This window comes from Crocodylus siamensis, chromosome 6 (genome assembly GCF_052110815.1).
Source record: "Crocodylus siamensis isolate JL-2025a chromosome 6, ASM5211081v1, whole genome shotgun sequence".
NCBI lineage: Eukaryota > Metazoa > Chordata > Crocodylia > Crocodylidae > Crocodylus > Crocodylus siamensis.
In genome coordinates, this window is record NC_143400.1 from 15,067,558 (window position 1) to 15,089,609 (window position 22,052).

A 22,052-nucleotide genomic window follows, 5' to 3' on the forward strand; every position below is an offset into this window, starting at 1 on the left:
GGACTTGGGGTGTTTTTCAGGGAAAGGTTATGCTGTCACCTGAACTCTGCATGCCTTTCTCCAAGCACTAAAACCCTCACAGGACAAGACAAGCAAACTACCCCTTAGGGCCGCTCTTTTAAACCAGGTCAATGCTTTTGTGGTAGGATCAGACCAGCAGACCATGCCAGCACAGGGTTACAAGAAGATACAACTTGTACCAGCTGAACTACACTGTTGCTGGGACAGCTGATTCCAGTCACTCCCCGAGCAAAACAAAACCATACCAGTAAAACCAGAGTCTTCCAGTGCAACCACATTCACACTAGGGAGTTTTGCTGACACACCTATGCTGGTCACAGCTCCCCTCTGCACACACCTGCCTCCTACAATCAGGGATGGGATTATAGGGGTGCTTGTATACATTATCAGGTTTCTCTAGCTAAAGATATTCCCTAGGACACTGAGGTTTATAACAAACCCGGCAAACTTTTCCAGTCCTAAGTTGATGACAGAGCTAACACAGAAAGAGTTTGCAGGGCAGATCTAGGTTTGGCCACTTATCTTTTCACCGTGAGAATATTTTTTTCTCCCTAGGGCGTAGATCTAAAGTGCCTGGGCACCTCTTTCCCACCCAGCCCAGCCCTGATATAAAAGTTACACCCAATTTACTCCATTCTTCTTGTGCCACTCAAGCTCTTTTTATAGTTTAACACATGGATGACTCCTTGAAACTTGCCTGAGCCCTGGCAGGGAACAATACATTCCATTCAAGCTATTTCGGGCTTTGGTTCCATAGATCAGATAAAGCGTTTCCTTTGAGCAGACAATCAACAGACTTGCTGGCCCAAAAGGGCCTTTTCTTCAGCAACGAAGAATCTGGCCTTGCTGGGAACTGAACTCTTGGCACCAGAAGCAACAACATAATCACAAGCAAAAGAGAGCTTAAAAAGCAGCATAGCAATCATCCAAGCAACGCAGGGCAAGCCCTGGTACATATTTTTCTTCTGGTATCAAGCCTTAAGTACATACACAAATGCTGGCACAGTACATGCTTGGCACCCGCCTAGAACAGTATGTCCCTGCCCAGGAGCAAAACGCACTGAAACCTGAACGCCTGCCCTGTGTTGGGAACCAACTGACTGATTTTTTAATCATTACACTGGTCTCCCCTCACCCAATTGGAGAAATGCATGCATTCTTTCCCAGGCCCACTCTGCCACGTGTTTCGACACATCTATGAAACGGCCCTATCCCAGCCTCTGTCATTAAGGCAGGGGGAAGGTGTTGGTAGCGTGTTGTTGCTCCATCTGGCATCCAGTTTGGGTCATGCTCAGATCCTCTTGAGCTAAAATCAACAGGAATTTTGCCAGTTGTTCGACTTTCCAGGGGACTGGGTCAGTGCTCCCAGGAACACATGCACATAGTCATTAAATTAAACGAAGGAATATAAAACAATGATCTTAACACAGTAAGATCTGTGTTAAAAGGTACCTCTCCCATGGTATATTTGCATGAACCCACGTTGCCATAAAATTGACCATAAACCCGTCATGTTAGCCTGGCTTCAGCAAGCCATGTCAATGAACTGCCATGCTGGGACTTAGGGATAAGATCCAATCACAAAGGGAAGGAAATAGTTATTAAGCCTTCCAAAGCAAATCTGAGGGGTTCATTGCAGCTGCAGGAGGCTTGTTTCCCAGTCATGACCTCCATTGCATAAAAAGTGCCATTTACCAGGTCAGCCCATAGGTCCATCTTGCCAGAGTCAGGCAGCAAATGCTGAAAGGGAAAGAGAAACCTGGGTATAATCAGAGTTTTTCCCCCCACTGTTCCTCTCTCACTTGCAACCGCCAGCATTTAAGGTCTAGGAGCACAGTTATTTCATTAAATACACACAAAAAAGGAAGGGAAAAAAAAGTTAGATTCAGAGCAGCAGTGCTGCCAAACCACAGGGCACTACATGAATGGCTGGGACCTTGAGTCTCAAATACTTGCATTCCTCCAAGCCACAGCTCAGGAACCTCAGGGGAGGCCTAACTCACTGCCAGTCCGACCCAAGGAAGTTCTGGATGAGGCTTAGCTACTGCAAGTTGGAGATCTTGCTACCATCTCACGCTATGCTGAAAAACAGCAGATGTGTCCTGATAGATCAGACATGAGGCTGGTTTCTCCAGCAATCACCAGAAGGTCCATTAAATGGGCAAAAGGAACAATGCCCAAACCCACAAAATTCCAGCGAGATGGCCTTTGCTCCTGTACCATCCTGTACTGAACCAATTTAGCACTGCTGGATGAGTGTAAAAGGCATACCGCTACCCCCCAACCATTCCTCATTTATAGACACACAGGCCAAATTTCAATCGTGCATAAATAAAAGAAACCGAGAAGCACTGCAATCTGGCTACTCAAGGGTGACAGAAGAGAGACAGAAGAGACTGCAAATGCTGGCCCCAATCCTGCAGCTGTAACAGAAAAAGATGCCCGTGTGATGCTAGATAGCAAAGCAAACAATACGCTGCCATGCGTCAACCGATGCATCTCAAGCAAAACTTAAGGAAGTTATTCTCCCGCTCTACTTGGCATTGGTGAGGCTGTAGCTGGAGTACAGCATTTAGTTCTGGGCACCGCACTTCAAGGAGGATGTGGAGAAGCTTGAGAGTCCAGAGAAGAGCCACTCGTATGATTAGAGGCTTGCAGAGCAAGCCGTATGAGAAAAGGCTGACAGATAAGGAACTGTTCAGCCTAGAAAAGAGAAAACTTCAGGGGGATTTGGTGGCATCTTGCAAATATATCAGGGGTAGACGAACAACTATTCACCAAAACACCCCAGGGAAAACTAGGAACAAGTCATAAACGCCTAGGTTTCAGACTGGGTACAAGGAAAAACTTCTTCATGGTTTGTGTGACCAGACTCTGGAACAGACTCCCAGCACGGGTGGTGCAGGCACCTCCTCTGGAGATCTTCAAAAGGAGAGTGGACGGACACCTTGCTGGGGTTATTTGACCCCAGCAGTCTTTCCTGCCCAGAGCAGGGAGGCTGGACCCAATGATCTCATGAGGTCCCTTCCAGCCCTAAACTTCTGTGAATCCGCAAGATATGGCATCTGCATCTCATCCCCCACCCAGCACTTTACAAAAGCTAGCTCACACAGGCTCTTTCCATGCCAAAGCCTGCTACTGTGCCCTGCGCTAGGCCACGCTCTGGAGTTCAAGCTCTGCTAGGGCTGCAGAGACAGTGCTATGTTCTCTCGGACCAAACCCAATGCAAAAAAAACAAAAACCAAAACCCAGGTCTCAACACTTCCTTGCAGAAAACTGTGCATCTCCTGAAGAGGAGGTGGAAATTACACTTGGGGTCATTTTTGTCATCCGGTTTCACACAGACTTCGGGACTGCAAGTTCCTTTTTTTCCAACCCTCCGCAAGGGGAAGAACCAGACTCAAGACGAAGGACGGCTGCAAAGGTTAATGAAAGAAAAATGCAGGGATCAGCTATTAAAAACTCTCAGCAAAAGGTTTCTCTTTTAGTGCAGTTAAAGGTCATACTGGAAATAAGGAGACGAATTGTTTGGATGGAAGATTGCAGATGATTTCGGGAACATTTCTGCGGGCAACTGAAGGCAGGGTTTTGTTTACAGCTGGATACAGCGAACACTGAAAAGCTTCTTCTGCCCTCTGGCGCTCACAAGAAAAAACAACCCCCTGCCATCGCATTTCTCTATTTCACTGTTCCTGGCCCTCTTGGTACCTCTCCATGGCAAGTCCCATCCATTCCCCTGCCCCATGCATTCTGCTAGTGCAAAATGCTATCAGAAAGGCTAGTCAAGACCAAACCTTCAGGTATCTCCATCTCTTGCTGCCTTTGAGAAAGCCTTACTGAGACACAGGCAAGTCCAGATTGTTTTGGGTCCTTGCTTGTGTCCTGTCCACAACAAACTATGCTTTGAGTTCGAAGTCCTTCCCTTGCCCCCATCCAAGAAAGTGCCTCGGCTATGGTGGGGGGTGGGCATGGCCTGCCATTTCCAGCATGCCTGTAATGGATATTCCATCACAAACCATGACACAGCATCACCCTTTAAATATAGCAGCTTGGCTCAACAGGCTTTTGTTGCCACCACGAACAGCTGCTTTCAATGAAAAAAATAGAGGCTTCCTTGTGTTTTAAAAAAAAGAAAGCACAACAGTGTCTTTTCTGTTAGCTCACCCAGCCACCGATCATCAACATTTCAATCAGAAACATGTGCTGCTTCTTTATAGCCTGGGTAGGAAACTGCCAGCCATTTTAGGTAAGCTTTTCATGCCCTGCAACTTGGTATTGCGTACTTTATTTCTCCTTGGATGCCAACTAGTATACATACAAACTTCAAGGCAAGTTTAATTTGAGTTCTCTCCCTTTTATACCTTGATCCAGCACAGCCGAGCATAAGCAGTGATGTTAAAACTAGTGTTTAAGTGAACACCCCAGCCCCACAACCTGGAAAGCAGGACTGTGAAAACCCAGATCTAGCAAAGTCACCTGTGTCGTGGATCTGGGCCACTGTTCTTCCATTACTGGAGATTCTGCTCAGCTATCACTGTACACAAGTCATTTACTATGTTTTAGCTGCTCAGGTGGAAAGACTGGCCTATTAGTCATTTTGCTACCTCACAACATCCTAGGAAATGAATGGGAACACTGCACTATTCACCTTAGCCATGGATGAAAGACTGGACAAATGCAAAACGTTTAGTACTCGGATGCTAAAACCCACATACACATGCCCTTTACTGCATTAAGGCAATTCAGTTTCCTCTCCCAAACAAAAGGTTTCCAACCCCATCTTGCTAATGAGGTGGGTAGAGAGAGTATACAGTACAAACACAATCGTGCTTGTGTTTAACCCGGAGATCTGTTTCATCTTCAAGAAGGGAATTGTGACAAGAAGCAGAACCTTTGCATCCAAAGCGGACTTACTGCTCCTGTCCAATGGAGGTTGCCGCCTTCCTCCATCTCCATACTTCAGACAGCAGAACAAGGCAGGCCTTTGACATCTGCAGCGCAGCAGAGGTGATCTGGAAGGAAGCCACCATGAAGTACACAATGCTCCCTTTTCTATCTTTCCCCACTGATCTGGTTTTGTGGCACCAAACAAAAAGGACTTCAGTTCACATTTGAGACAAGATTCCTTTATTTCTTGGTAAAGCAACTATTCTTGCTGTTTTTCACCCAGTATTAGAAAGATCACTGCTTCCTCTTGTCTGTATAAATGCACTTGGTATTTCCTGAATCCTGAGCAAGGGTGGTGGGGAAAGCAGGTCAATGCACATTCATCTTCTGTTTCCCCTGTTTATCACATTTGCCCACAATCAGCAGCGTGAAGGCTTATTGGAGCAGCTGACAGGCAGCCAGCAATGCAGTAGTGTAAGGTTTTTCTTTTTTCCCCCTCCCCACTGCATAAAACAAAGCCTAGAACACTAGAAGATCAGAGAGATGAAGAAGATGTAAAAAATTATATATATATATATTTTTATATATACATATATATTTATATATATAGATATATATACACACACACACACACACACACATATATATATGTGTATATATATATATAGATATATATATATGATTCATATCTATTTACAATGCAGCTGGGACAAACAGTAGAACATTTGAGGAGATTATACAAGACACCATTAGCGTGCCCCCACCCAACTGTTCCCAGACTGCTTCAGAACCTGGATAGAAAGCATGAGACGGAGACTAAAAGCATGAAGTTGCGTGCTCACAAGATGGAGGGGGTCCCGCCATCTCCTTGTCACCCGAGATGACGCTCCTGTCACTGTGACAATAAAGTGGTTCTCTACAGCCTCAGAAACGTGGTTGTATATCGGCAAGATGTGTCCAGCTTGGGTACGGGGGTTAAGTCACTGCTCTTGGGAACACCCTGCCTAAAGCAGAAGCAATATCATGTTTTTCTTCCCACTGAAGGCTTAGCAGCAGCAGAGTATCATCAATTTACGGTGATCTCTGAACAGATCACTCGGCAATTCTCAGTCCTAAACTCAGAGCAGGAAACCTACAGTCTTTGCCAGATACAGAGCTTCAGATATCGTCACTGTTCACTGGGTTTTCTTCTGTAGTGAGATATTCCATAGCAGTGGGGGCCAGCCTTTTTGGCATGCATGCCACAAATTGAGCCCCACAGCCTCTCCAAGTGCCACTCCGGTCCCCTTCCTTGCCTGATCTGCTGCTCTGCTTGCTGCTCCCTGCCCCTCCCTGATCTGCCACATGCTGCAGGTTGGCCACCCCTGTCCAACAGAATAGAGATGCACAAGATTCCCCTACACACAGTTTCCAAGTTAACCCAGAGATTTAGGCTCACTCTTGATCCAGCAAGCTGACCCTTGAGACTTTAGAGTCACTGGTTCCAGCTACATGCCTTCTAAACCAACACAGTATTGCCTCTGTGACAAATATCCTTGGCTGAGATTACAAGCGCACTTTGATTCAGAGTCCCAGGTGAAACGCTGCTTTTCCTGTGTCGCGTGGAGACATACTGTACATGCATTATTGGCTGGGATCTTGCATTCCACAGGCTGCAGCCATGGCCTCAACAGTTTTTTTCAGGCCTGAAATAAAGACAAAGGCAAAGAAAGGGGAAGGCAGGGGTGGAAAGAAGGAAAAACAAACAAACAAACAAAAATACAGAGCTGTTGTGTCCTGCCATCGACTTGCAGTTTGTGTCCACTCCCATCCTCCATTCCCCATGGTGATTTTTAGCCCTGCACTCCTCTGTTTTTCTGTGGGTTCTGGAGAGTTGGAGCTGCTATTCACCTTTCTGAGCTACAATATAGAAACCTAACCCTTATACTTCCACCTCCCTAATCCTGCATGGCCTTAAACTTCTCTATGCCTCAGTTTCCCCAACTGCACAATAGGGCTAATGCTACCTCCCTGTTACAGGGGTGCTTGGAGGATTGATGCATTAAGAATTGTGAGCAACTTTGACGCAGCAGTAATAGGGCTGGAACAAAAGGCAATTTAAGTGCAGGAGCCAGCTCTCATTTAAGCAAAGCGGATGGCATAACACACCGATAGTCAGGAAGCATGGCTTCCTCTGAAAGTCTGGGGGAAGGAATACGAATGCCTTCTAATGACCCCTGCTGGACACACTGGTAAGTGTGAGCATGAAACAGTTTCCAAGGTGCTGACTTTTAAGAGCCATGATTCTGTCCAATTGCTTTCCAGAGTTTATTTATTAACCATTCAGGATCTCGACTGCTTCTTTAGCTCCCGGATCCATAAACATACCCCGTGGGCCCTGTCTGCCATCACTCTACTCCCAATTTCTTCTTCCACCACAAGTTTCTAGACACAGAATCTCTTCATACCCTGGATTTTGCAGGACATCAGTCCCAGGCTGTTTCAGAGCTACAAACAGCAGGCCACTCCCTTGGGGAAGTTTTCTGCTTTTAGGAAAGCTTCTTCCCTTTGCTAATGAGAAGGCAAAGTTCAAAGAGATGGGCTGGTTTAGACAGAGCTCAAGGAGAACTAGATGCAACCAGGTGAGAGTCCTGCCAGCCCAACATCTCAGATGCTAACTGCTTCTGCCAATGATGGGGTTTTAACCATATGCAAAGTAAGGCAGCAAACCAGCTTGATATGGGAAGGGACTAGTCAGCTCACTAAATCACCAGCCACACGCCCATGGTGATCCGCACATCTCACTTGCTTTTCTCTTTCTCTGTCCGTGCGAGTGCTGTGTTCAAATAATTAGGTTAATTCTGGTCACCCCAGCCCTATGATACAGTGAAGTTCAATCCATTTAACAACATCAACAAAAAAAATTAAATGAAAAAAACCATCAGGAGTGCAGGTTTACCCTGCTAGCTTGCTGGTTACAAGTGAGGACTTTCTCTGTGGGAGATCCTGGGGCGTTGGGATATGGTCTCCTGTCACCAAGTTCTTGTCTGGCCCCGCGCTTGGCAACTGCTTGTTCTTCATCTTTGCCTTGGCCATGTTGTAATCGCCAGAGTCAAAGTACTTTTGCTGAAAGAAGGACAGCGTTTGGGTTACTGCAAAGAGCCGTCAGGAAGCACACAACCTACAAATTTAGCTGGAAGATGCAAAACCAACCAGCCATGAACACACTCCCTTGATCCAACACCTCTAGAGTCAAGTCCTTGGCTCCTTTGTTTCTGCTACTCAGTTACTTATTACAAGGAAGGATCTGTTTCTCCCCATTCTGTCTTTCAGAAATGTGGCAGAATAAATGGTGCCTTGTACCACATGCAAGAAAATACAGCACCTTACCCACAGGTAGAAGTTCAGCTGTTCTAGCCACACGGGTATTTTGTCATCAGGGCTGCCATTTCATTCCAGGTTTGTGAAGAACCTGCACAATGGGGTTCTGGCCCCATACAAGGCCTGCTTGGATGGTACAACTCTCTCCACCTGGGCCCAGACCCTAATCACACCAATGAGATGAGCAGGAAGAATGCAGTCACACTTGAGCAAGTGCCTGAAAAACCATTCAAGATGAAGGTGGCTGGGTCTAGCCCTCCTCTCAGCTTCTTGTGACTCAGCCCTGAAGCAAAGATGGCAACAGGGGACAAAAGCAGATGCAGTAACAGGTTTTTGAGGACTCTAGCAACTGGTATGGGGAACACTTCTAGGTACCTAATAAGTGGATCTGGCCGTACACCTTCTGTTGGTCTAGCTAAGCCAGAGATTCTCAACCAGGGCACTGTGGACCCTGGGGTGCTGCAAGATCCTTTTAAAGGTGCCTGCACAGTATCAACACTGTGAATCACCTACACACAATTCACAAGATAAACCCAGAGATTTCCCGTAGGATCCCACAAGGTTGAAAACATTTCTGCCCTGTAGGGGCCTTTCCAAGTCCTTGGCAGGAGCAGAACTGCCATTATTTTTCCATACTCAAGAAACAAGTGAAAGCAAAGCTCTGGGATTTTCTGAGGCAGCAGAACAGCAGCTCACCAGGGAGCAGGTCTACAGCTCCCTGGAGTTTGCCAGGGAATTGGTCGAGGCCACATGCTCCTGGTGTATGGTTGTCATGGGAGACTAACTACCCAGACATCTCATGGGAGGAGCGCTCAGCCAAATCCGAGCGGTTGCAAAGCTCTCTCTCGTGAGTGGATGACCTCTATGTGACGCAGGAAGTCTATGGGCTGACAAGAAGTAAAGCACTGCTTGACCTCATACTGGCAACCGGGGATGACCTAATGAGCGACCTAATGATTGAAGGGGAGCTGGGTGACAGCGACCACGAGCCGATCACCTTCACCATCTGCCATAAAGCTGGCAAGTCAGTCAGTAATACAGAAGTCCCCGACTTCAGAAAAGCCAACTTTGAAAGCTAAGGATGCTTGTCAGAGGGGCCCTAAAACACCACAACCCAATGGAGAGGGGAGTTCAGGATGAGTGGTTGCTCCTAAAGGTAGCAATCCTGGATGTGCAAGCAAAGTCCCTCCCGTCTTGGAGGAAAGGCAGCAAAAGGGCACAGCAGCCCCCTTGGCTCTCCAGGGAACTGGTGGACCTCCTGCATCTTAAAAGGAAACCCTACAAAGGATAGAGGACTGGAACCGCCACCAAGGAGGAATACTCTGCTCTGGTCCAGACCTGCAGAGAGCAAACCAGGAAAGCCAAGGCTGCGATGGAACTCCAGCTAGCTACAACTATCAAGGAAAATAAAAAGTCCTTTTTTAGATATGTGGGGAGCTGGAGGAAAAGCAAAGGCAATACTGGACCCCTATTAAACCAGATGGGGCAACTGACAACTGACGCCCAGGAAAAAGCAAACTTGCTAAATGGGTACTTTGCGTCAGTTTTTCATCAGCTCCATGGGACAGCCCTGCCCACTATGGGTCAGAGAGGCCCAGGTGAGGGAGATTCCTTGCCCTCCATTGAAGCTGACCTCGTGAAGGAACACCTTGACAGGCTGGATACCTACAAGTCAGCTGGCCCCGATGGCTTACACCCAAGGGTACTCAGGGAGCTGGCGAGCATCATAGCTCAGCCCCTGGCACGGATCTTTGAGAGCTCTTGGTGCTTTGGTGTAGTGCCTGATGATCGGAAGAGGGCCAGTGTGGTGCCTATCTTCAAGAAAGGGAGGAAAGTAGATCTACAAGCCCATCAGCCTGACCTCTATCCTGGGGAAGGTCTTAGAAAAGATTATTAAAGAGGCCATCCTTAACAGACTAGCTGAAGGCAATATCCTGAGGGATACCCAGCATGGGTTTTTTGCGGGTGGTCTTGCTTGACCAATCTCATTTCCTTTTATGACCAGGTGACCTATCACCTGGACAAGGGAGAAGAGATTGATGTCGTATATCTTTACTTTAAAAAAAGCCTTTGATCTGGTATCCCATGATCACCTCTCAGCTAAACTGGCTAACTGCGGCCTCAACCTCACCATGATCTGCTGGTTGGGGAATTGGCTCCACGGTAGGACCGAGGGTGTGGTGGTTGATAAGAACCAATCGTCTTGGTGCGCTGTGACCAGTGGGGTCCCTCAAGGCTCTGTCCTAGGGTCTATACTATTTAACATCTTCATCAGCAATGTGGACATTGGTGTCCGAAGTGGACTGGTCAAGTTGGCTGACAACACCAAACTCTGAGGTAAAGCATCCACACCTGAGGACAGGAGGGCGATCCAGGCGGATTTTGACAGGCTCATGAAATGGGCAGACGAGAACCTGATGGTGTTCAACACCAAAAAATCCAAGGTTCTCCACCCTGGGAGGAAAAACTGCAGCATGCTTATAGGCTCAGTAGTGCTACACTGGTTAGCACTACAGATGAAAGGGACCTGGGGGTCATGGTTGACCACAAAATGAACATCAGCCTTCAGTGTGATACTGCGGCTAGTGAAGTAAGCAAAACGCTGGCTTGCATCCATAGATGCTTCTCAAGCAAATCCCAGGACGTCATTCTCCTGTTGTACTCGGCCTTGGTGAGGCCACAGCTGGAGTACTGCATCCAGTTTTGGGCTCCACAATTCAAAAAGGATGTGGAGAAGCTTAAGAGGGTGCAGATGAGAGCCACATGCATGATCAGACCTTATGATGAGAGGCTGAGAGCCATGGGGCTCTTCAGCCTGGAAAAGCACAGGCTCAGGGGTGATCTGGTGGCCACCTTTAAGTTTATTGGGGTGCTCATCAGGATCTGGGGGAACTTCTGTTCACCAGAGCCCCCCAAGGGATGACGAGATCGAAAAGTCACAAACTCCACTGCAACCAATTTAGGCTGGACATAAGAAAGAACTTCTTCACTGTCCAAGCCCCCAAGGTCTGGAATAGACTTCCGCCGGAGGCGGTTCAAGCACCCCTTTGAACACCTTCAAGGCACATTTGGATGAACAGTGATCTCAGTTTGAGCCACTGGCATTCAGATGCCTCATGTCAAAATAACTACACAAGTTTCAAGACAATGGGAAAAAAAAAAAGCAAAGCCCATAGCTTTGAGCACATCACTCAGGGCACTGGGACTGGGAAGTCTCCTGACTGCTGGCTGCTAAGGATACAGTCCTCATAGGCAAGACCCTGGTGCCACATGGGCTGGGGGCTTCAAGCACCAGCCTCACGTCTGGAATCCAGATCCCCCCCCAACCCAGGTCCCAAGGCGGATGGATAGAGACACTGGATGTAATAGTGACAGGGCCAAACCCATGCAGATGGCAATACCTGTTCTTAACAAGGCCACGACTAGACCAGCATGGGAGGACTCCGTTTGGAAGCAAGGCACAGCAGAGATGTCAACAGCGCACTGGGCATTGGTGAGGCCCATGGAAACCGCCAGTTGGCTTGGTAGAAATTCATGCTTAAGAGGGAATTTAGTGCCCATACAAAGGAAAGGCACTCTCAGGTCCACCCTATACCATGATATTGATCTGCCTAGTTCTCTGAGCAGCTCTGCCTGGCCACTGAAATATTTCCTTAAGGATTAAGTGGAAGGTAGTCAGGGAGGACTGCTCACAATTTGCTGGCATGCCAAAAGATACAGGTTTCTGGCCCAGTTTGGCCTGCAGATAGAGGCATGAATGCAGCTAAGCTTCCAGTTCAATCCAGACTCTCAGTGAGGGGACAGATCTCACTGATCTCCTTGGAGGGTTTCAAAACCCAGCTAGACAAAGCTTTGGGTGGGATGATCTAGATGGGGATGGTCCTGCTTTGAGTAGGGGGTTGGACTCCATGTGACCTCCTGAGGTTCCTTCCCACCCTAACTTTCTATGATTCTCTGACTAGTTTATGGGGTCCTGCCTATACCAAACTGCACTTCCCTTTATACCACCCAGTGTGGATATGTTGCTCCTAATACAAGAGCAATGAAAAAGTACCCCTTTCTGTAGCCTCTTCATGAGGAAGTCTGACCCTCCGGGCTTCTGTCCTAGGTTGGGATATTTGGCCTTTAGCTTTGCTTCTTCTGCCCTCTCAGGGATGACGGCTTCCTTCTCCTGTGTGTCCTGAAAAACAAAGAGCCACATCAAAGCCATTCTACCCAGCTGGCCTGTGTCTAATTAAGGTGTGGTTCCCTTCTCAGCTCAAACCTCCTTTGAGAACACAGTGAACCCTTTCAGAGCTGACCATGAGGAGTGTCTTGTACAACCTCTGCACATAAGGCAGGGAAACACATCCCACGAGGTGACAGGCACAGACAAGAAAGCATCAGCAGACAGGTCAGCAAGGAGTCAGTCCTGTCAACTCCCATTAGTCGGGTGTGGGAACATCCAACTTGAAATTTTTCATGCCATGGGGCCTGGGCTGACATCAACACACACCTGGAAATTCAACACATTACAAGCAACCCCACCAGGGGAATAATGGAGATCAAGCCCATCCAGCAGTAATTTCCAGCCCTGCTGCCTTGCACTGCTGGAATATAGTATAACCAGACCTCCTGATCAGCAAGTGTCAAGCATCTATGACACATTGCTAATCATGGACAGTTTAATAGATGCATGATGGATTTAAAGTGCCCCATACAAGAGATTTATTGTAAGAAGTGATCACAGGACAAAGGGCAAGTCAACGCTGCCCAGCACGGGGAATTCCAGGAAAACAGAAGGCAGTACACAGACTAGAAGTCCACCCTACCCACACAGCCAGAGTGCCGTCTGTGTTGGAGCCACCCGAGTGACATGCTGCAGAGGACAGCTTGGGGCAAGACACTATTTCACTGCCCCAGCCTCACTCTCTCTTTGCCCAAACAAGGCTGTTTCAACTGAACCCCACTCCCACTAGCCTCCTTCCTCATGCCACCCAGTGCATGTCCTAACGAGTTTGTTTCTAGCCGTATAAATGAGAGGACATGGCCCTGCCCCCTAATATTAATGCTGGCTGACTTGACATCAGTGGAAGCCACTTTGTCAGCACGGGGCGATGGAACATAGAGGTCTTCGTCAGCAGAAATTTGGTACTCTTTAAAGGGATGAGGTCTGGTGCAGAGTGACATCAAAGGGCCACACTTCAGCATGGAAACCAGCAACATCAGAGAGCCTGAGATGTGACTGACAGGCTGGTAACTGGACGGGGTGAAGGAGTTTGGGGACAGAGTTGGCTTGACTTCCCTACACTCCAGAGGAACTGGGAAGCAGAAGGGGCAGGAGAGGGTCAGAGCCTATTAGCTGTTTTCAGATGGCATGAGTCCCCTTGCCAGTGGCAGAGCTGGGCACATTTACATACAGCCCTGAGGTTGTTTGGAGCCCATCCATAATCAAAACAAGCAAGTGGTCAAAGTCACAGGTAAGAGCAGCTTTTGATGTGTCCAATATTGATGCTCTTTGCACAGACCCATTTCACTGCATTATCATGAAGGCTGCTATTACAATGTGAAAGGCCAGATCCTCATCACCCCCTACCAACAGCCCAGAAGCATCACGGGTCCTTCCTGCATAAAACAGAGTGCCTAGCCCCCTCACTTTGGGCTTGTCTATATTACCAAGCCTCTGCCAAGACAGCAATGCCACCAGAGGCCCCTAGCATAGACAGCACATGCTGAAATCAGAGGAGCTGGCTGGAAGGGACCTCCAAAGGTCATATCTAGTCCAACCCCCTGAGGCAGGATCAGCCCTATCCAAACCATCCCATACAAATCCACTGTCTAACCCGTTAGAAAACTATGTGGTCAATCCTGATACATGACAAGACATCATACCTGAAACTGCCACAGGTGAAGTAGGGGAATCAGTGGCCAATGTCCTGATGCTGCAAAGCTTGTTAAAGTATGCAGTGACACCACCTCCCCAAATGTTGTCAGCTCCAGGGTGCAATCCACCGCCTCCACCCTGAACAGCAAAGCACTGTAGCTTGCACTGAGCATTATTCTTGGAGTATATTTATTCCCCAGCAGTTCTCTTTGGTTTGCTGGAGAGTCCAGCAGACTCAGCAGATCCGACCACCATATCCGTCATTTCAGAACCTGTGAATAAGGCTTTGAACTTAGGGGCCCACAGCCTGAAACCCTGATAGCGCACATTACCGAATCTAGCGCGTCCCACTTTGTTAGGGCTTCATCGTTCATCGGACTTGAGGGTCAATAAACAGCGGCCAGCCAGAAATATAATGGTACAGCCTGTCCCAAGAAATCTTGCTACTCCATTATTTGTGGCAACTCTGCTGTCTCAGAGGCCACTGGCCCTGTTGATCCAGGCCTCGAAGATTTAGAACAGGGACCTGCTTAGGGTCTGGACTGAGAATGCTTAGAGTTTGGATCGGGTTTTCTCTGCGTATGGGAATAAACCAAGCTGTGTCAGCCATGACCCCTCCACCCACAGCACTGACTACAACCCACTGGTCACTCTCTTCACCAGCCACAGACAAGCTAACCTGTGCCTTAAAGATTCTGGATAATGTGGGTGCCCTCTGAGCATATCTGCCATCTTTACTTTCTGGTCTCTCAAGTCCTAGGTGTTATAGAGAAGAATACAGGTGAAGTGACAGTGCTAGAAGCATTGCTGGTTAACAGATCAATCAGAAGCCAGATGTGTCCATAATACAGAAATCCCACGATCAGGCTTCCATCACTGGCTTTTTCACCAACTGAGATGGCCAGAGCTGCTGAAATCACGCAGCTCCAAGCATCGCGCTAAGTCCAACACTGTTCGATGGAGGCAGCTCAACCTGCTCTCACCCCTGGCACGGTCAAGGGGGTGTCTTGGGGTCTATAGTCCATGCCATGTGAGGAAAGGGGAGATCCCTCCCCACACTTTTGACACCCATGAGTCGTCTGAACTGTGACCCTGAACAGCTGCCTGGAGGTTCATTGCGGAGCTCTAGTCACTAGTGTCCATCCAGCCAGACGTTTTACCCATCAGCATCGAGTCCAAGGGGGCTGGAAGAGCTATTTCCCATCTGGTCTTATCAGTGTGCTCTCATTCAGGGATAAAGATGGAAGGAGACTGATACAATTCTGCTCTGGGATACAACAGGAGTTTACTGGCAGACAGTCCAGGTGACAAGCCTGGTTTGAGAACAGCTGTCATCCAGACCCCAACCTGATCCCACCTGCTGCCATCAGGCATTTCTAAGCCACATCTCCACATGCAGCTGGGACCCTGCTTTCCTTCCCTTACTCAGGCCCAGAACTAATGGCTTTGCTGAAGTTTCTAAAATAAGATCAAAGGCCAACTTCCAGCTAGGATTATTAATATCACCGAGCACTTCGGGGTGGCACCACTGTGGAAGCAAGTGGCTGCAAATGGACAGAGTAATCCTACTTGACAAAGCATGATGTAACCTGCAATTCCTACTGGGGGGAGACTCGAGCTACCAGTCCCCACAAGAAAGCTGCATCTTGCCCCAGAGCTGAGCTATACCCAGGGACTTGGAACCTCCTTGCCTTCATGCCAAAGGAGCTTAATTCCCATCTCTGCAGTTTGTCCTAACCCATACTAAGGAGAACCAGGCCCAAGACTCCCTTTTAGTGAACAGCAAGGTGGATAAAAATCAACTATTTAAAAAAAGAAAAACAAAATCAGTTTTAAAATTTGAATCAGATTTTTTATTTTTTTTTATTTTTAAGATGCTAAATAAAACCTATATAAAAGGATGGATTTAAGATATCTTTGAGCTTTAACAGATCATGGAATAGGGATTATAACTTCTAACTATATACTATTTTGAGACAATATATTCATGTAACCTTTTTAGAAAAGTTTTATAAATAGGTCACAACAGGCCATGGATTATATTATAAACCCCCTCTTACGGGGTTCCCAGAGGCTCCTCTATAGATTATTAAAAATTAAAGAAAACCACTCTACCCAATGGGACTCAGTGCTCAGTCTAGAAGTTCCCATAAAGTATCTCTGTGCTGCTTAGTGTCCGTTTTCAAACTCTGGATTTGTGTCTCCAGAGATCATAGGAGGACCAGGTGCTTTGGATACATGTGATATCTTTTATTAGACCAACTAAATAGCTGGAAAAAGTGTTCTTTGCAAGCTTTCAGGCACATATGCCCTTCTTCAGGCATAGGGAGTGTTTGTCCTCTGCAGAGGAAACATCCTTGTTAACAGCTGTTTAGGGAAGCAAGAGAACAGACTTGATTACCCACCCATTAGCCCTCTCCTCCCTCTGCAAGCTTGTGTGCACACAATCAACCCCTTACGCCACTCTAGAAGTACAAAAAGTTTCAAGAAGATAAATGAATACAGGATATTAAACAACAAGAAAGCACTTTTGTAGAAAATGATGATTAAATTGCAGCTTCCCAACCAGTGATTTAAATCAATTTGATTTAAAATCAAATCCACCCTGGTGAGCAGGATGCACACAGCTTGGCTTCCCCCCACCCAACACCTTTAAATAAAGCCAGCCTTGGCAACACCCACAGCACATTTGTTCTGTTGCAGGCATATGGCCTGGTCGTTAATCCTTTGCTGACTTCATCAGCGCACAGAATTAACAGCACCAGGGCTGCCAGGCTTCCTGGGGGACCTGTATCACTCAACATTTGCACACAGGTGGCCATGACACTTCAGCTGCACCCATGTTCATTTGCAATCAAGGAGGCTCGGCAGATTGGTGCCCAACCAGCAGCCCCCTCTGCTCCCACCCACATGTACCCTGCTCAATCCCACGGCTTGTATCCAGCAGAGCCTCTTCAAGCATTAAAGCCAAACAGGCTTCTCACAATCTTCATCTGACACTCTCACTCCCCAGCTGTCAGGACTGAGTGGGAGTTTGGATCTGGGTGCTACCTGGGGTCCCAAGACTCCTTTCAAGCAAGCTTTGCCAGCCTTCTTCCAGTCTTGGCTCAGGCTGTGGGAAGTGAGGGCTGCACCCCTCAGAACCGCCTGCAACATGCTGAGGAGTAAAAATTGCCTGCGTGATAAGAACTCAGAAGCCCCAAACCTGTGATCTAGCAGCTGTCCTTCAAACTGCAATAACCAAACAGAGTGGTCTACTGGAGTGTCGTAATCAATGTAACATGCAAAGACATCTGCTCTGGGCAGCACATCACAGTGTGAGAACCGGACAGCTTCCAGTAAGGCCCCAAACAGGGAAGGACTCGCAGCCTCCAAAGCTAAAAAGCACCTCCCACCAAACTGGCTGCAGCAGGGCTCAGGCCCAAGTTTAGGTTTTTGGATCAGAACACCACTCAAAAGCCGCATGGGGCTATGCTACAAGCTGGGCTTTCATTTCATGCTGACCCCAACCTACTGTTCTTAAAAAAAAGACACCCGTGGAAGTTTTAGCAGGAAGGATTTTCCCCGGGGTTAAAAACCAAGAGCTTCTGCGTTTTGCTGGTTGCCACTTGGGGCTCGGAAAGAATCCCAGCCCCCCCGACCTCACAGTCGCTAAAAATGTTACAGTAGTTTCTCCTCCTTCCTTACAAGCACTGAGTGTTGGTTGCAGCCCAGGCTGAGGACTACAATCAGGCTGTGCTGATGCTCCTGGTGGGACTCGAACCTGGAGGTTCCTGGCTAGAACGTCTTGCCCCTCCACTCAGGGTCAGACCATTGCCACACTGCGGTCAGGAAGGAATTTTACCCCCTGGTCAGGCTGGTATGGATCAGGCAGAGGGGGCTGTCTTCCTTTGCAGCAGGGAGCACAGCCTTCTTCATGGATCACTAGAGTGCATTTGACAACTCTTGCAGCAGCAGGATAGTGCCAGCCTTCATCCCCCAGATTTACCTGGGGCAGGTTCAGGGGCTCTGGGCCTTGTAAAAGGACAGCAGGGTTGATTATGTAGTCTTAGGACTAGGTTAAACAAGGACCCACATGGGATGGGTTGGATAGGGATGATCCTGCCTGGAACACAGGCTCAATGACCACGGAAGTCCCTTCGAGCTAGACTTTTCTAAAAGAAAAAAATCATTTACTTGAAAACAAAAATCCCCCAGTACAATGTGGGCACTGCCACTATACAAGATGGAAACATCAGGGCATTTCTGAAGAGAAAGTAGAATTCCCCGCTCTCTCTCTCTGCAGCTACCGCCTCCTCTCTCCTTCATCTCTTCTCTCTTGTTACCATGCACTTGGAGAAGCACAAAGAAAAGAACAATGTGAAAGACAATGCCGCTTTGATAAGCCCCGGTCTTTAAATTAAATAAGACTCTGCTCATGACACCATGGGCATCACTGTGAGAAAGCTGATGACTCAGGGAAGCTGCTAAGACATTCAAAACAAAAGGCAGAAGAATTGTGCAGGATAATTTTAACTCAGCACAGGGAGGCGGTGTCAGTACAACCCCCCTACCACAGGTATAAAGCTCCCTCTTCTCAGTGCCTGCAACCTTCTGCCAGCTCAGCCCCCTCAGTTCTGCTCAGATAAACTCAACAGCTTGCATGCCAAACTTTCCATGCAGCCCTTGCCACCATGCTAACTTTGTCACCCAAAGGCCCATATGTGGGTAGCTGTTATTTTGCAAGCCTAGACTGGTCTTTTGGGACAAGTATCCCAGCCATGTTTGTCTTTGCATTCCTCCTTCCGAAGCCCCCAATCTCATCTCCATCTCACTTCAATCTGGTCTCATCATGAAATATTTATGGAAAAGTCAAGTCATCAAACAGAGGGCAACTGAACTGACCTCTACTGAAGAAACTAAGCCTGGCCCTTCCCTGCATTGTTAGTACTCCTCTTACCTCCCACTGGGTTGGGCATCAAAAGGGAGACAGGCACTCATTACAAGGCATTTTGCATATATGCAAAATGTGATTTTAACAATGACACAAACCTCAGATTCAGGCAGGACATTGTTTATGCTCTCACTCCCTTTCCAGAGAGGCAATGCTAGTCTCTGGCTTTCCAGCGATCCAAGAAATGTATATTTTTAACACCTTCCAACCAGGATATACCCCCAGGAACTCCTAGGGTTTCCTGCTGTTTGTACCATCACTTATTCAATATTTGTTTAAACAGATTAAAAACACATCTGCTGTTTACTTCAGGCCAGAACTTAAGACACCCTCAGCTGTTTCTAAGTCTCCTCCTCCCCTCTCCAACGATCCAGGCTTGTTTTTCTTACCCAAGCAAACCTGTGGGAAAGATCGTGCATGTCATAATAACTGACAGGCTATAATGACTAAACATTAATTTAGAATGAGAAGGTGCCAGCTTGGTTGGCCTCTGGTAAACAGGTGGGGCATCGACACGTGCTCCATTCCCAAGCCAACAATAGCACCCTCTTCAGAAGCAACAAAAAGCTGCAATGTTCCTGGCAAATGAAGTCAGATTTCTTTATAGGACAGGCACAGGCAGGGCAAGCTTCTCACATGCGTTTCCAGGCCTGCCAACGTGCTCAAGCCTTCCCCCGAAGGAATCTGCTTCCAAGAGGAGGGGCGGTCCCGTTACAGGCATTAGGTTCCTGAGCTGGGCAGGAGACAAACAGAAGGGGATGAGAGAGGTCGAAGGATCTTGGGGTTGACCCCAGGGCTTTCTGCTACCTGAAAAAAGTAGGATTACAGGGACTCTATGTGAAAATCCACCCACCCACAAGGAAGCAGACTGCAACCAGCACTCCTTTCACGCATGCTAACAGACATCCATGTCATCAGCACTCAGTTGACTCCCGGCCTGTGGTCCAGAACTAGAAAACTTTCTGCTGCCGTCCACCACCACAGCACAGCCCAAGGCTCCCCGGCCTGGTCCCCCACTTGACCTGCTGCAGACCAGCAGAGAAGGCCTTCATCTTTGGGGGGGGGGGGGAGTAGCAGGAATTCCCCTCACAGCTGTCAAATCTCTTGTAACTGTCTCCATCCCAAACCCACCAGCAGCTGTGAAAAGCCACATATATCCCATATTGCCCTGCCACAGTCTGCCTACCTCAGGGGTGGGCAAAATACAGCCTGCAGGCTGGGTGTGGCCAGCCAGGCCATTCTATCCAGCCCCCAGGGCCCCTAAAAAATTTAAAAGATTCATATTTGTCTGCCCCTAGCTGCCTGTCATGTGGCCCTCGACAGGCTTGTCAAAACTCAGTAAGTAGCCCTCTGCCAGAAATAATTGCCCGCCTCTGCCTGCCCTGGATTCTAGAGCCCCCCACTACCCCACAATCTCCCTCCCCTCCTAGGTTTACACCCAGAACACAGGATTCCCTCACCCCCACTATCCCACAATCCCCCTCCCCTCCCAGGTCTGCACCCAGGCCACAGGGCTCCTACACCCCCACGATCCCACAATCCCCCACCCCACCCCCACCCCCACCACAGAAGCCCATCTACACCACCAATAACCCCCGGAAGTTCCACCCCGCCAGGCCGACAGCCAATGAACGAGCGGGATTACCAAGAGCGACGGGTCACTGACCAATCAGGGCGCAGCGCCGAGCGGAGCGACAGCCGGCGGGCCAATGGAAGCCTGGCGCGGGCCGGCCCAGGTTTAGCACCTCACCTGTTTCTCGTCGCCCGCGTCTCCGGAGCGGCTCTCGGGGCCCAATTTGTCCGACATGGCGGGCGGGCGGGGAGAGGACAGCAGCGCAGAGGGGCGAACGGGGCCAGGGACCGCTGCTCGCTCTCTCCCCAGCGCCCGTCACTTTCACTGTGAAGCCAAAATGGCCGCCACCGCCCCCCTTACGTCTCCGCCTGGAGATGGACAAGCAGCATGCCCAATGACAATGCGCAGGAGGCAGGGGTGACATCATACCTACCCAACCAGAGCCCTCCGGGGGCGGGGCACGAGGGGGGACGACAGAGGGGGAGGGCAAGGGGCCAATGGGAAGTGAGGCAGACGCATAGTGGGCAGAGCCGGCCTTGGCAGGTGACGAGCGCTTCCCCCAGCCAGTAGAAAGCCGCGGGGCTCAATATGGCGGCGGCCTACAGGAGGAGGTGCTCGGGCGGGACCAGCCAGCGCCCCCTTTCGGGTGGAGGGGCCGGGGCCGGGGCCGGGGCCGAGGCGCCTCGGGAGTCCTAGCCCCTCTCCTTGGGCATCCCAGGAGCCCCTGTCCTGCTGTAGGAGCCGGGGCACAGCCGGCCTAGGCCCTATGTGCTGCCTGGAGAGCAGCTACCATGGGCGCATGCCCCCCAGGGGTCCTGGCCACCCCTGGCCCCTGTTCCCAGGACTAGCCAAGCCCAGGCTTCCTCCCCTGGAAAGCTCCCGGAGGCGAGGCAGGGCCGGTCCTGTTTGCTGCATTTGTGCAGCGCCCGGCGCCACGGCAGCTACCCCAGGGCAGCTCTGCCAGGACAGATCCCCCCAGGAGGGCATAGCTTGAGCATCGGAGCTTCTTCGGGGCCTGGTGGATCTGCCCCCCGTCACTCAACCTCTCTGCTGCCTGCTGGAGCTCCCAGCTGGCGAACACACCTTGAGGAGTCCCCACAAAACCTGGCTGCCCCGTTTGAAACCCACTTTGAACCGGAAATTGGGAGACAAGAACTGAGTTAACTCTGGGGGCTCTTTCATTCCAAGGGGTTTACTGCTTGTTCACTCATCTCTCCTAGCGCTCCCCCCAGCCCCCCCCCCTTTTCTTTCCCTCCCAACCCGGATGTGTTTTATATTGTCATTTCTCTTTTCTCACGTACTGCATTTGCATCACGTGGGAAAGTCGGGCTGGAAAGGACTTTAGGAAGTCATCTAGTCCAGCCCCTGGTCAGGGCAGAATCATCCTTCCAAAGATAGCATCCCATGAAACCGAG

The 22,052-nt window shown here is 49.1% G+C and overlaps 1 protein-coding gene across 1 annotated transcript; it reads right to left on the reverse strand.

The window, feature by feature from the left end:
* Positions 1-5,131: 5,131 nt before the first annotated feature.
* On the reverse strand, positions 5,132-20,976 carry ENSA (endosulfine alpha). Its single transcript, XM_090052049.1, has 4 exons — positions 20,815-20,976; positions 12,323-12,448; positions 7,847-8,013; positions 5,132-6,593 (listed from the first exon to the last, which is right to left on the reverse strand). The coding sequence occupies exons 1-4, from the start codon at positions 20,869-20,871 to the stop codon at positions 6,575-6,577; spliced, it is 369 nt and encodes a 122-aa protein (XP_089908175.1). The 5' UTR covers positions 20,872-20,976; the 3' UTR covers positions 5,132-6,574.
* Between the last annotated feature and the right edge of the window lie 1,076 nt (positions 20,977-22,052).

Excerpts from the sequence above, each read along its gene's own strand:
- ENSA (XM_090052049.1), bottom strand. The coding sequence starts at position 20,871 with ATGTCGGACAAATTGGGCCCCGAGAGCCGCTCCGGAGACGCGGGCGAC. Across the intron at positions 12,449-20,814 it reads ACGCGGGCGACGAGAAACAG|GACACACAGGAGAAGGAAGC; the intron begins GTGAGGTGCTAA and ends TTTGTTTTTCAG. Across the intron at positions 8,014-12,322 it reads TGAAGAGGCTACAGAAAGGG|CAAAAGTACTTTGACTCTGG; the intron begins GTACTTTTTCAT and ends TCCTTCTTTCAG.